This window comes from Papio anubis, chromosome 20 (assembly GCF_008728515.1).
Source record: "Papio anubis isolate 15944 chromosome 20, Panubis1.0, whole genome shotgun sequence".
Classification (NCBI taxonomy): Eukaryota; Metazoa; Chordata; class Mammalia; order Primates; family Cercopithecidae; genus Papio; species Papio anubis.
In genome coordinates, this window is record NC_044995.1 from 33,235,395 (window position 1) to 33,249,410 (window position 14,016).

General features: G+C 52.9%; 1 protein-coding gene across 2 annotated transcripts in view; it reads right to left on the bottom strand.

Annotated features, from left to right (window-relative positions):
* The window catches only part of UPF1 (UPF1 RNA helicase and ATPase), a 38,197-nt gene extending 26,076 nt beyond the window's left edge, over positions 1-12,121 (bottom strand). For both annotated transcript variants that reach the window (XM_003915208.4, XM_017952314.2), the window contains exon 1: positions 11,606-12,121. In XM_003915208.4, the coding sequence (XP_003915257.3) occupies positions 11,606-11,836 (231 nt within the window). In that variant the 5' untranslated portion in view covers positions 11,837-12,121. The remainder of the gene's footprint in view (positions 1-11,605) is intronic.
* Between the last annotated feature and the right edge of the window lie 1,895 nt (positions 12,122-14,016).

Here is a 14,016-nt window from a genome sequence, read left to right on the forward strand (position 1 = left end):
TGCAACGGTGTGATGTTGGCTCACCACAACCTCCATCTCCCGGGTTCAAGCAATTCTCCTGCCTCAGCCTCCCAAGTAGCTGTGATTACAGGTATGCACCACCACGCCTATTTTTAGTAGAAACAGGGTTCCTCCATGTTGGTCTGGCTGGTCTCGAACTCCCAACCTCAGGTAATCCTCCCGCCTCGGCCTCCCACAGTGCTGGGATTACAGGTTCATGTGAGCTGGGATTACAGGTTCACCGTGCCCAGCCCCCTGCCAAATTTAATTTTAAAAATTGTTAAAGAAAAAAAGGGGAGGGAATAGGAAGTCACCACACCCTCAGAGTGATGACTGCCAAGCTGCAGGGTCTCTGAGCCCTCTCAAGGCAGACGGTTGCCAGGAGGTCTGGCCCCCAAACTGGAAGGATTCTGCCCTGATATTTCCTCTAACTTATTTTGAAAAATTCCAAAGCTACAGAAATCAGAACCCCACACCCCTCCTGCTGGTCACCCTCCATCACATCCCCCCGCACTCCGGCTCCCCCTCTTGCTCTCACACACTTATCTTTCCCTGACCTATTTCAGAGTGGCAGGCCCCAGGGGGAGAGCTTTCTCCACATCCCCACAAAACAGCTGGCTCATGAGCACACCCAGCCTGCCACACTGTTGGCTAATACACATTCACACATCACCCCAATGTCCTTATAACGTCTTTTATAGGTTTTTTAAAATCCAAGTTCCAGTTAATGACTGCATGTGATTTGTGATGTCTCGTTAGCCTCCTTTTAATCTATTAGTGTGAACCACGTAAAACTGCTAGGAGATGACTATCTTTCACATAGTCCCACCAGCCAACACAGCGGTCCCCAGGCTCTCCATTCCTTTATTTTTTTGAGACAGGGTCTTGCTCTGCCACCCAGGCTGGAGTGTGGTGGTAAATCATAGCTCATTGCAGCCTCAAACTCCTGAACTTAAGAGATCCTCTTGCCTCAGCGTCCCGAGCAGCTGGGACTACAGGTGTGCATGATGCCTGGAAAGTTTTTTAATTTTTCAATACGCTGCCTAGGCTCACATTTGTTCTTCCCAAAGAGGAAGTGCCTCTCACCTCCCCTCTCACCAATGGCACCTGTGTGGACCGGCAGACCCTTGTTCCAGCCAGGTGTGCTCAAGTCCGCATGAGGTTCATTTCAGCAGGCCTAGAATGCGAGGCATCCCCAGCTCACCTCAGGCCGCCCCTGCCTTCCCAGCCCAGGGATCAGCCACTCTCCCAGGAGCCCACAGCCTGAGATGAAATCCACTCCACACCTGCAGCAAGAAGCCAAAGTGTGACGATAAGGGGCTCAGTCCAGAAGGTGCACACCTCACAGGACAACAACCTAGACCAGACTGCAGCTTCGCGGATGAAAAGCAGCAGGAGAGGCTGCTCGGAAAGAAGGGCCCAGAGACAGCCATCATCTCAAGAGCAGACCTCCAGGATCCCAGGAAAGAATCTGACTGTGGAGAGAGGCCGACTGTCCCTACATATCAGACAATCGTGAAAAACCATTGTTGACGCTGCTTGTCTGATAATGGCGCTGCAGCTATGCAAAATAGGTGCCCTTTTTGCTTCTAGAAATGCATATTACATACTGCAGGTCAAAATGGCTGAGTATCACCAATTCACAGGGCTCCACCTCAGACGCAAAGGTGAAATGACACAAGAGACTTGCTTTAAAAACACACACCAGTGAAAAAAAAAAGAAAACGGAGAAAAAAACCTTCACGGCCGGGCGCGGTGGCTCAAGCCTGTAATCCCAGCACTTTGGGAGGCCGAGACGGGCGGATCATGAGGTCAGGAGATCGAGACCATCCTGGCTAATACGGTGAAACACCGTCTCTACTAAAAAATACAAAAAACTAGCCGGGCGAAGTGGCGGGTGCCTGTAGTCCCAGCTACTCGGGAGGCTGAGGCAGGAGAATGGCATGAACCCGAGAGGAGGAGCTTGCAGTGAGCTGAGATCCGGCCACTGCACTCCAGCCTGGGCAACAGAGCAAGACTCCGTCTCAAAAAAAAAAAAAAAAAAAAACCTTCACAACTGTCACATCAGGGAGACAGAGGCACAGGGCTCACTAGCTCTTGTATGTTAGAGAATTCATCATAGATGTTTCTACACGGAGGATGCAGTGGGGCTGCAAACTATGCGCTATGGATCCCCGTGCTGAAAAAGGTGAGGATGGTGCAGGCAGCGCGGCTCTGACCAATCACCTCTGACTGGGATCTGCAGCCCCCTCTCTCAGGGCCGCCAGGAGCCTGCACTCACTCTGCAAGGAGCTGATGCTTCAGGAAGGTGCCATGCTCACTGTCGCAAGGGCTCTCCAGAGTCTAATGAGCCACCCTTGCATATCTAGACACCACCTTGGCAAAGGCCCATGGGACCTGAGAAGCCCGGGTGGGTTACCAGGCTCTTTGTTTGTTTGTTTTTTGAGGCAGAGTCTTGCTCTGTCACCCAGGCTGGAGTGCAGTGGCCGGATCTCAGCTCACTGCAAGTCCGCCTCCCGGGTTCATGTCATTCTCCTGCCTCAGCCTCCCGAGTAGCTGGGACTACAGGCACCCGCCACCATGCCTGGCTAATTTTTTGTATTTTTAGTAGAGACGGGGTTTCACCGTGTTAGCCAGGATGGTCTCGATCTCCTGACCTCGTGATCCACCCGCCTCAGCCTCCCAAAGTGCTGGAATTACAGGCATGAGCCACCACGCCCGGCCGGTTACCCGGCTCTTAAGCAGCTATTCGATCAACACAGAAAAAGGCACGAGGACCTGCTGCCAGCCATGGTACCCCAGGACCCAGCAGCCCCCCCATGTATCAGAGAAAGCAGAACTTTGCTCTCAAAGGAACGTGCTCCAGCAAGGAGAGTTCAAGGCCATGAACCCTCCGTGACAGCGGAGACCTGAACAGCACTGGTGCCAGGGCCTGGACCCAACCTTCCCACCATGCCCCTCGGTTCTGAATGCCACAGAGCATAGCTGGGTGTCACGGCCCTTCTCTGCCAAGCTAGACTATTCCGACCACCATGAAAGCACTCCCACCACCATGACAAGCACAAACTGCCTCTCAGTTGTGAGCTGCTGCCCAGCATGTGCCCTTTAGCTTCCCTGCAGCCGCTCTGGGGAGGCCTCTCCCTCTCGCAAGGCCCTCAGGGCAGTGCCTCCCCAGCGAGAGAGCCCTGGCTCAGCCTGGGGAATTACGGACCCTGATGAGACCACAGTCAGGAGCTGGTGCTGCTTTTCAGTCTGTGGGTCCTTGTGAGGACTGGGAGGGGGCACCCGGTACCCTGGCAGTTCCCACAGGCACACACACTAACACACTTACTCATGCATACACACACGTGCACACGCAGCCCTGACCCCGGTGTCCTCCATCTCCGCTGCCCTGTGGCCCCTCCATCCGTTCGGGGTCCAACCTGGGCCACACTGCCCAACCTCCAACACCACGGCCCCTCCCCTAACCCCCACCACTGCCATCTCAGAGCCCTCCTCTGAGCCTTGGTCAAGGCACCCCAGCAGCTCCTAAAGGCTCCAGGACACAGCGCGGCCCCTGCCCTGGCCCCACACCCACCCTCCCTCCTTCTAGGCAAAGTGCTGTGCCCACCCCTCTGCCTGACAGGTACAGCTTCTGAACAGCTCCAGAGGCGCCATTCCTGCAGGCTTTCCCTTAGCATGGGAGCCCACCCCTCCGCCTGGGGCCCCCACGGCACCCTGGCCAGGCGGCATGTGCTGTCTTCTAATACTGCAACCGCGGGGGTCAGAGGCTTCACTCTCCCTCTGCTGGCCTCACTGCCCTCAGTCCCACAAGCACAGCAAGGCCAGGAAGTAAGAACACAGCAGGGATGGCTGGAGTCCAGGGCCAGGCTGAAGAGCTTGCCCCAGCAGCTCACAGAGGGTGCAAAAGAGCATAACAGACATGGGCTCAAAGGCGGGAGCACGGGGCCAGGGCTTGGCCACGTATCTGACCTCCCCAGGGCAGGGCTCAGCCCAAGGGGGTGGACACACCTCCCTAACAGGTGACCTTGGGTGTGAGCACAGGGTCTGACAAGCGGTGGTGGGGAGGGAGCAGAAAGGAGCGAAAGAGAAATCAAAGAAATCAGAGACAGCAAGGCACTGCAGTGGTGGCTGCCCAATTCTGTAAGTTTACTAAAACAGCACTAAGTTCTACACTTAAAAACAAAGGGGCCAGGTGTGGTGGCTCATGCCTGTAATCTCAGCAGCCTGGAAGGCCAAGGTGGGAGATCACCTCAGGTCAGGAGCTCCAGACCAGCCTGGCCAACAAGGTCAAACCCAGTCTCTACTAAAAATACAAAAATTAGCTGGGCGTGGTGGTGTGCACCTGTAATCCCAGCTACTCAGGCTGAGGCAGGAAAATCACTTAAATCCGGGAGGCGGAGGTTGTAGTGAACCAAGATCGCGCCACTGCACTCCTGGGCAACAGTGCAACAGTACAAGACTCCATCTAAATAGAAAAGAAGGGGGTTCCCCGGTAGGTCATCAGACCTCAATCAAACCAAGAGAGAAATGTGGTGGCAGCTGATGGTGGTGAGCTCTTGTGGTGGTGGTAGCCAGGCTGAGAGGGAACTCTTTTTAGTTAGTCCTGGTATAGTATTAGTTATAACCCCCCACCCCGTCATCCTGAATCTGGGTAATTAATTGGGATAAAAATAGAAGTCGTTTTGTGTATTCACCACTAACAGTAAAGTGTCAGCTCAGGTCACTTTCACATGATCACTGGGACTCTCCTAACAATTTGAAAACACACCCGGTAAGTCTACTAAGGGGTAAGTACTGACCAAACACTTGCCAGCACTCCTCCAGGTAATGGCATCTTATCTTCAATGTTCTGGCACCCTAAAACCACACCTGGGCTACCCGAGGATTCAAAAAAACAAAATGAGCTTTTTTTTTTTTTTTTTTTTTTTAAAGATGGAGTTTTGCTCTTGTTACCCAGGCTGGAGTGCAGTGGCACAATCTCGGCTCACTGCAACCTCTGCCTCCCGGGTTCAAGCGATTCTCCTGATTCAGCCTCTTGAGTAGCTGGGATTACAGGCATGTGCCACCATACCCAGCTAATTTTGTATTTTTAGTAGAGACAGATTTCTCCATGTTGGTCAGGCTGGCCTCCGACTCCCGACCTCAGATGATTTGCCTGCCTTGGCCTCTCAAAGTGTTGAGATTACAGGCATGAGCCACCAAGCCCGGCCTATATTTTCTTCTTTTTATTAAGACAAGATCTCACTCTGTCGCCCAGGCTGGAGTGTAGTGGTGCAAACATGGATCACTGCAACCTCTGCCTCCCAGGCTCAAGCGATCCTCTCACCTTAGCCTCCTGAGTAGCCGAGGCCACAGGCACGTGCCACCAGGCCCAGCTGATTTTTGTATTTTTTTTGTACAGATAGGGTTTCACCATTTTGCTCAGGCTTATCTCAAACTCCTGAGCTCAAATGATCTGCCTTCCTCAGCCTCTCAAAGTACTGGGATTACAGGCATGGGCCATCGTGCCCAGCCGCACGCGCAAATTTTAAACTCACCACTTTTAGGAACCCAAGACTGTATGGAACTCACCCTGCCTTGGTCATAATCTCAGGGCTCAGCAGAAGATGGCATGTTCAACTCGACAAGGATGAGTCAGGACAGCCATCCTTCCAGGAACTCTGACAGCATCAGGACAATGGCTTTGAAGACAAAGTAGCAACTTTGTTTTTCTTTTTTTCTTGTTGAGACAGAGTCTCACTCTGTCGCCCAGGCTGGAATGCAGTGGCGCGATCTCTGCTCACTGCAAGCTCCGCCTCCCGGGTTCACGCCATTCTTCTGCCTCAGCCTCCCGAGTAGCTGGGACTACAGGTGCCCGCCACCACGCCCAGCTAATTTTTTGTATTTTTTAGTAGAGACGGGGTTTCACCATGTTAGCCAGGATGGTCTCGATCTCCTGACCTCGTGATCTGCCCGCCTCGGCCTCCCAAAGTGCTGGGATTACAGGCGTGAGCCACAGCGCCCGGCCAGTAGCAACTTTCTATCCTAAGTATTTTACCACTTGAAAAAGAAGTGAGCCCAGGTTTACATACTCAAGAGAAGTGGAGGCAATGCACAGGAGAAGTCTGGCAGGAGGAGAGTGAGGGCTGGACGACAGGTCGGCCAGGAGCTTTGGCTAGTTGTCCCTTACGATCCAGAAAGACAGCATGTTTTTCCTGGGGAAACAACTCATGCACTCAAAGTAAAATCCCAGTACGAGATGACTGTTCAGCTGTGACTCCCACAGGCTAGCACAAGTGGAGAGGGAACAGGCAGTGCAGACCTGACCTGAGGATGAAGGAACAAAGTGGGACCAGTACCAAGCAGCAACTACAAGGTCACCCAGAACACCTGCACAAAAACATGCGTGTTGCCGCCTAAAAGGTCTGCACCTATCCACAGACCTCATACTTTCAGGTGAGCTAAGAAAAGCAAGTCAAACCAATAAGCATGCATTTTTCCCACTGAATGTACACACTGCTTTGTTTAGCCATTCACCTGCTGATGGCCACTGGGGCTGCTTCCGGTTTGGGCTTCTCATGAACAGAGCTGCTGTCAGCATTTGGCGCAGCCCTACGTACGCACACCTTCAACTCTGCTAGGTCACAGGTAGGTGTATGGCATGAGAGTTGGCACAATGGCTCACGCTGTAATCCCAACACTTGGGAGGCCTGGAGTGAGAGGATCTCTTGAGCCCAGGAGTTCAAGACCAGATTGGGTAACATGGCAAAACCCCATCTCTACAAAAAACAGAAAAATCAGCCAGACATGGTGGCACACACCTGTAGTCCCAGCTACCTGGGAGGCTGAGGTGGGAGAATCACTTGAGCCCAGGAGGTCGAGGCTGCAGTGAGCCATGATCATGCCACTACCTGGTGACAGAGTGAGACTTTGCCTTAAAACAAAAACACAAAACCCAAGTAGCACTTTCAGCCTTTTAAAAAAAAGTGTGCCAGGCCAGGTGCAGTGGCTCACGCCTGTAATCTCAGCACTTTAGGAGGTAGAGGAGGGCAGATCATGAGCTCAGGAGATCAAGACCATCCTGACTAACATTGTGAAACCCTGCCTCTATAAAAAATACAAAAAATTAGCCGGGTGTGGTAGCACGCACCTGTAGTCCCAGTTACTAGGGAGGATAAGGCAGGAGAATCACTTCAACCCGGGAGGTGGAGGTTGCTGTGAGCGAGATTGCACCACTGCACTCCAGCCTAGGCCACAGAGCAAGACTGTCTCAAAAAAAAAAAAAAAAGGGGTGCCATGGGAATGGATGGGTAGTGATATCTCCCTGACTTTTCTTTCCAGTTTCATTGAGGTATAATTGACATACCATAAGCTGCAAATGTTTAGTGTGCCATTTTAGAAACTGACATATGTCAATGTACTTAAACACCCATAAAACTGTCACTACATCACGATAATAAAAACATACATCACCCCCAAGTTTCCTGTGCCCTTTGTCACCTGCCAGCCCTTTCCCTCCCCTTTTCCCTTTCTGTCCAGCCACCACTGGTCTGTTTTCTATTGCTGCAGGCTAGCTGGCACTTTCTAGAATTTTGTATGAATTAAATTATACGATGAATCACACATTCAAAAAAGTAATTATTATGAGACACATCCATGTTGTTGCAGGTATCAATAGTTTGTTCCTTCTTAATACTGAGCAATATTTCCAACTCTTAAGAGTTTCACTTTAATTCCCGTTTGGAGGATACAGGGCAGAAGCTACAGTCAAGAGGAAATATTCCAACCAGGCAGACCAAAAGACTTGTAACACCAGCTATTATGCAAAGGACTTCTGAAATTACCTTCACTGTCCTGGGAGCAGGAGAGGTGGCAGCAGAGATGGGCCCAGGAAAGGGTTGGATGCTCGAAAACTGTCCCTTTATCTTAAGGACACTTGGCAATACTGTGTCAGTGCTTTTCATCCCAGGATCTCAAGGGCTTTGATAAATACCAGTTTCATTTCATAAACAAGAAAAGGAGTGTTATCTGAGCCAGCCCTGAGTATAGGGAGTCACCCCTGCTGCCACTTTCCCACCCCGGTGGGGACACACACTCTTGTCTTTCAACAGACATTAAGGAAAAACCAACTGTGCAAAATCAGTTCAGGTGCGGTTGGTATGGAAAGCGGCTACACACTGGAAAACAGTCTCGCAGTTGCTGAAACCATTAAACCCAGAGTTACTATGCAGCCCAGCACGTCTATAAACACATCCACGCAGAAACCTGTACATGCATGGCCACAGCAATGCTATTCACAAGAGCCAAGAGGTGGAAACAACCCAAATGTCCATCAACAGAAGACAAGATAAACAAAACATGGTTCATCCATCTGGACCATTCCACCAATGGAATATTACTCAGCCTTAAAAAGGAATGAAATGCTGGCCGGGTGTGGTGGCTTACGCTTGTAATCTCAGCACTTTGGGAGGCCAAGACAGGCGGATCACAAGGTCAAGAGATCGAGACCATCTGGCCAACATGGTGAAACCCCGTCTCTACTAAAAATACAAAAATTAGCCAGGCATGGTGGCACGCACCTGTAATCCCAGCTACTAGGGAGGCTGAAGCAGGAGAATCGCTTGAACCCGGGAGGCAGAGGTTGCAGTGAACCAAGATAGCGCCACTGCACTCCAGCCTGGGCAACAGAGCGAGATTCCGCCTCAAAAAAAAAAAAAAAAAAAAAAAAGAATGAAATGCTGACACATGCCACAGCGTGGATGAATCTCGATCAGGTTCATTTTCCTGAATGCTCGGCCAGGGAGTAGCTACAAGGTGAGCTTTGTAGCTACTTCTCACACATCATGCAAAGTGAAAGGAACCAGACACAAAAACACCACATATGATATGATTCCGTTCATGTGAAATGCCCAGAACAGGCACATCTTAAGACAGAAAGCAGGTGAGTGGGTGCCAGGGGCTGGGGAAGGGAGGACAGATGGGCTAAGGGGTGCAGGGTTTATTTCTGGGGTGACATAAATGTTCTGAAATTTACTGTGGTAATGGCTGCACAACTCTGAATATACTAAATAAAAGCGGCCGAACTGTACACTTTAAATGGGTAAACTGTATGGTGCGGCAAGTGAATTCTATTTCAATAAAGCTGTTAAGCAAAAGTGACTGCAGGGCACTTGACAGCTGATTGCCACTTGCCCAGTAAAATAAAAATTAAAAAACAGAATGAGAAGCTTTCTGAGTCCTTCCAGGAGCCCCCAACTTAACAGCTGGTTACACAGCCAACTCCTGAGGACAAACAGGGAAAGTCTTCCCAAATCAATCCACACAAATGATAACTTTCTTCCGCTTTCCCTTGAATTATATACATAGACTTCCTTGCCCCCAAACTCCGGTCTTCCCCTTGTGATGCAAAGGGATGCCACTCCCATTCCCCACTAACAAATCCAAATTACAGGTAACAGGTGGGTGGGGCATCTGGGTCAATTAAAAGTAGCACAGGACAAACCATCTGATGTCATCAGAACTCTAGTGAGCTCAACTGCAATGTTTACCTCCAGGGGAGCGTTTTAATGCTCTCCTTTTGTACAGCCCAGTGTGTTCAGGTGCACGGAAAAAAAATCAATTGTTTCAACTGAAAGAGAAGGACATGCGCCACACTTAATCCCAAACGGAATGCCAGAAACAAAAGTAGAACTAAAGGCTGCCCCAGGTTTGCTGTTTTATGCTGGACACAGTTAAAAGGATTCACAAGAAAATGATTACCTTTGACACCAGCCAACCCCCCTATCCGCGCTGTCACGCTCATGGCTCACTGCTCCACAGAGATCTTTACCCTGAGTCTCCCCGACAGGCTGGACGTCAGATTACAGACAGCCTATACAGTCGACTCACACATGGATCTAGGTTTCCTTTATGTTTAAAAGGAACAAAAATCCAACTGCTACCCCCATTTCACAGCTGCGGAAGCAGAAAGGTCTACAGGGCATAAAAACTACAAGGAGGCGGGGCCTCCGCAGGTCCTGCTCCCTTCTTCAAGGGACCTCTCCTCTCTCCCTCCCCACCTTCACAAAATGTAAACAAAACTGAAAAAACCACCTATACGTGCACACCTGTTCTCCTCACACCCAACTTTCTATTTTAAGGAATATGGGGTTAGAATGAGTCAAATGTTTCTTGCTTCCATTAGGGGCTAAAAGGAAGCCCAAGTGGGTGGTCTACCCACGGGAATGACTCAGCCGACTACCACGTAAGCCCCCCTCATGCAAGGACAGGGTCTGAGCTCACTCAGGATGAGCAAGGAGTGGTTCCCCCAGCTTTGAAACACCAGCACATGCCAAGGGACACCTGTGCCAAGGTGAGCCTCGGAGTTACTCCCTGTCGGGAAAATAAACCTGAGCGAGGAGTCAGGCACAAAGCAAGCCTAAAGTGAAAGCAACCTGAGATCCAGAGGATGATGAGGACATTCCCCTGGAGCCCGGTGCAACCCGCGCCCCCCACCCAGCCCCTCTCCCACCCCAGGCAGGCAGCACCCAGGACCAGGAAATGCATGCCTGATACTTCTCCCAACCCAAGCCCCCATTTAAATACCTAAGTAACCTTCTCTAAACATCCACATCATTAAAAATGAGTTTCCAACGTGGCAGACCCATTTATGTAAACCCATTACTGCTGTCTTATTGGAGGAACAAAACTCAAACCCAACTTTTCCAAGGCAAGAGTTGTGGAGTTATGTAACAGGTCGGTTTCAGCAACAGGCGATGCAAGAAAAAATAAAATACAAACTGCTTCCTGAATGATCTTAATAGCCAGCCAATGTGTGCTCCTCTATGGGAGGCAAAAATTCTTCCCTGCCTCAATCTTCCGCTGACCAGCGCCCTTATGCTTGGGAAAATTCGAACCTACGGCTCCGTGACTGTGGAAGGGGGGATGCCCAGATGGCTGTGACCACAGATGGGAGGTGGGACAGTGCGGCCGGACCCCCCATTGGGGAGACGGGGCAGAATCCCCGGACCAGGCCAGAGACAGGATTAGGGCAGGTCACCCTGGATACTCCCGGAAGGAGACTGAGGGAAGTCACTCAAGATCCGGCCTGAGCAAGACCCGGCCCAGGCCGTAGGGGAACTCGGGGCAGAAAACCGAGACCTGAGAAAGAGGGACCAGGGCAGGTCACCCTAGCCCGGATGGGGTGGAAGAACTCAAATAAGTCAGGGGGCAGGTTACTCCAGGCCAGGCTGGTTGTGGGACACAAGGCAGGTCAGCCCGGGCCCAGGCGGAGGAGCAAACCCAGCCGGAGTAAAGGAAGAGGGTCAGGTTAGCTCGGACCCGAACGGAGTGGAGGACTCGAGGCAAGTCGGCCCAGCCCAGGAGTTGGGGGCCGAAGGAACTCAGCCAGGTCCAGGCCGGAGCGTGAGACCCGGGGCAGATCAGGCCAGGCCCGGGCAGAGTGCAGGACCTGGGGCAGGTAAGCTCAGGCCCAGCCGGAGTAGGGGACCCGGGGCAGGTCGCCCCAGGCCCGGCCGCGACGGGGGACTCCGGGCAAACCCAGGCCCGGCCCGAGACGGGCTAGGGACAGGTCTCAGGCGCCGAGACAAGGCCCGGGCTTCCGGCGCCGCCATGTGCCGCTCACCTGCGCGTCGAGTTGTCCCGCCGCGGCGCCCGCGCCCGCGCCGCCTGGGCCTCCCGCGCCGCCACCGCCCGGGCCGCCGGGGCCGCCGGGGGGCGTCTGCGTCTGGCTAGGAAGAGTAAAGTCGGTGAACTCGAACTCGGAGCCCTGTGTATCGGCGCCGAGCAGCTCGGCCTCCTCCGTGTCCAGGAAAGTGAGAGTCTGAGAGCTGGGCCCGTACGCCTCCACGCTCATGGTGCTGCCGGGTAGGGCCCTCGGGCCGGCTCCGCGCCGCACTCGAGCCCGCCGCCGCGCTGAGGCCTAGGCCGCAGGCCTCGGGTCGCTGCCGCTGTCGTCCTCGTACGCCTGGAAAGGACCGAACCGCCTTCCCCGGCGCCAGCCGAACCAAGATGTAAGAGTGCCGAGCCGCCGCCGCTGCCGCCGAGCCCCTCCGCGCCTCAGTTCCCCTCGAAGCCGCCCGCCGCTCGCAGCCCCAGGCAGGAACTGCCGCCACCGCCGCCGTCGCCGTGCGCGTGCGCGAGCCCGACGCCGGCGGAAGCGCGCGCGCTCTTCGCGGACGCCGAGTGCCCAGCGGGACGACGGGACGCTCAACGCGCACGCGCAGGGGGTGAGGCTTTCAACCGCCGTCGCGGCGGCCCCTCGAGGACTTGGTCCCGCCCCAACTGCTAATCGGGGACTCCCGGGCGGCGGGTGGTGTGGACCTGGTGGTCTGCACCTGTGGTCGCTGCGACAGTGTTTCGGTTTAATTGAGCGCTAGCCGAATAGCCTACGTAGGTGATCTCGAAATGCCCAACTGGAGAGGCTGGGCAGGGACGACGCGCTCCCACTCCTGGCAAAAGCTGCTTGGAACTCAGTTTCCCCCTCTGTAAAATGGGGGGTGCCTCGCACATAGTAGATGCTCCCTGGGCATTGGTTTAATAAGGGAGTGGGGCTCGGCGCGGTGGTCACACCTGTAATCCCGAACACTCGGAGGCTGAGGCGGGAGAACTGCTTGAACTCAGGAGTTCGAGACCAGCCTGGGAAACAGAGTGAGACTCCATCTCTACAAAATACAAGAAGAGCAGGCCGGTGGCTCACCTGTAATCCCAACACTTTGGGAGGCGGTAGGCCCGGATCAGCGAGGTCAGAGACTCGAGACCATCCCACAACTAGCTACCGGTGAGATCCCGATCTCGATAAAAATACAAAATTAGCAAAGGCGTGGTGGCCGCGAGCCTGAGTCCCAACCACTTGGGAGGTTGAGAGGCAGGAGAATGCAGCTTGAACCTAGGAAGTGAGGAGCTTGCAGTGAGCAAGATTAGCTACTGCACTCCAGCCTGAGGCGACAAGTGAACTCCCGTCTCAAAAAATAAAAATTAGCTAAAAAAATTAGTTAGCCAGGCCTTGTGGCTCAAGCCTGTAATCAGGGAGGCGAGGCGGGAGGCCCGGATCCACGGAATCAGGAGATCAAGACCATCCCACAGCTAACACGGTGAAACCTCACGTCTCTACTAAAATACTAAAAAAAAGCTAGCAGGGGGCGAGGCCTTGATGGCTCAAGCCTGTAATCAGCACTTTGGGAGGCGAGGAGCCGGGTGGATCGAGGTCAGGAGATGAAAAGGACCATCCTGGCCCCTGCTCACGGTGAAACCCGATCTCTACTAAAAAATACAAAAACTAGCGAGGCTGAGGTGGCAGGCGCCTGTAGTCCCAACTCCTCAGGGAGGCTGAGGCAGGAGAATAAAGCTGAACCCGGGGAGAGCGGAGCTGCTGTGAGCCGAGATCCGACCACTGTATACTCCAGCCTGGGTGACAGAAGTGAGACACAAAGTCTCAAAAAAAAAAAAAGAATTAAAAAGCTAGCCGGAGGCTGAGGGTGGCTGAGAGCTGTAGTCCCAGCTGCTTGGGAGGCTGGGGCAGAGGAAGAATAAAGTAAACCCGGGGCCGGAGCTTACAGTGAGCTGAGATCCGACCACTGCACTCCAGCCTGAGCCAGAGCTGGAGCTCACGTCGCTCAACAACAACAAAAAAATTAGCTAAGTGTGGTGGTTCTCACCACTGCACTCCAGGCTGGGTGACAGAGCGAGACCCTGTCTCAAAAATAAGTAAAAATAAATGAATGGGGATAGTCTTAGGTACTGGGCCTGACACTTGGAAATGATGGTTGCTGCTGTTCCTGATGCCCCTGCCGCTGTCATTATACCATTACTATTTTTGCTATGATTATTATTTAGTGGACATATACAGCAAAACAACAGGAAGCACATGGTGTGTGGTGGAATCTAGAGCTAACCACTTATCAGCTGTGTGAAATTATACAAGTGAGGTAGGCCAGGCGCGGTTTCTCAAGCCTGTAATCCCAGCACTTTGGGAGGCCGAGGCGGGCGGATTACCAAGTCAGGAGACTGAGAGCATCCTGGCTAACACGGTGAAAC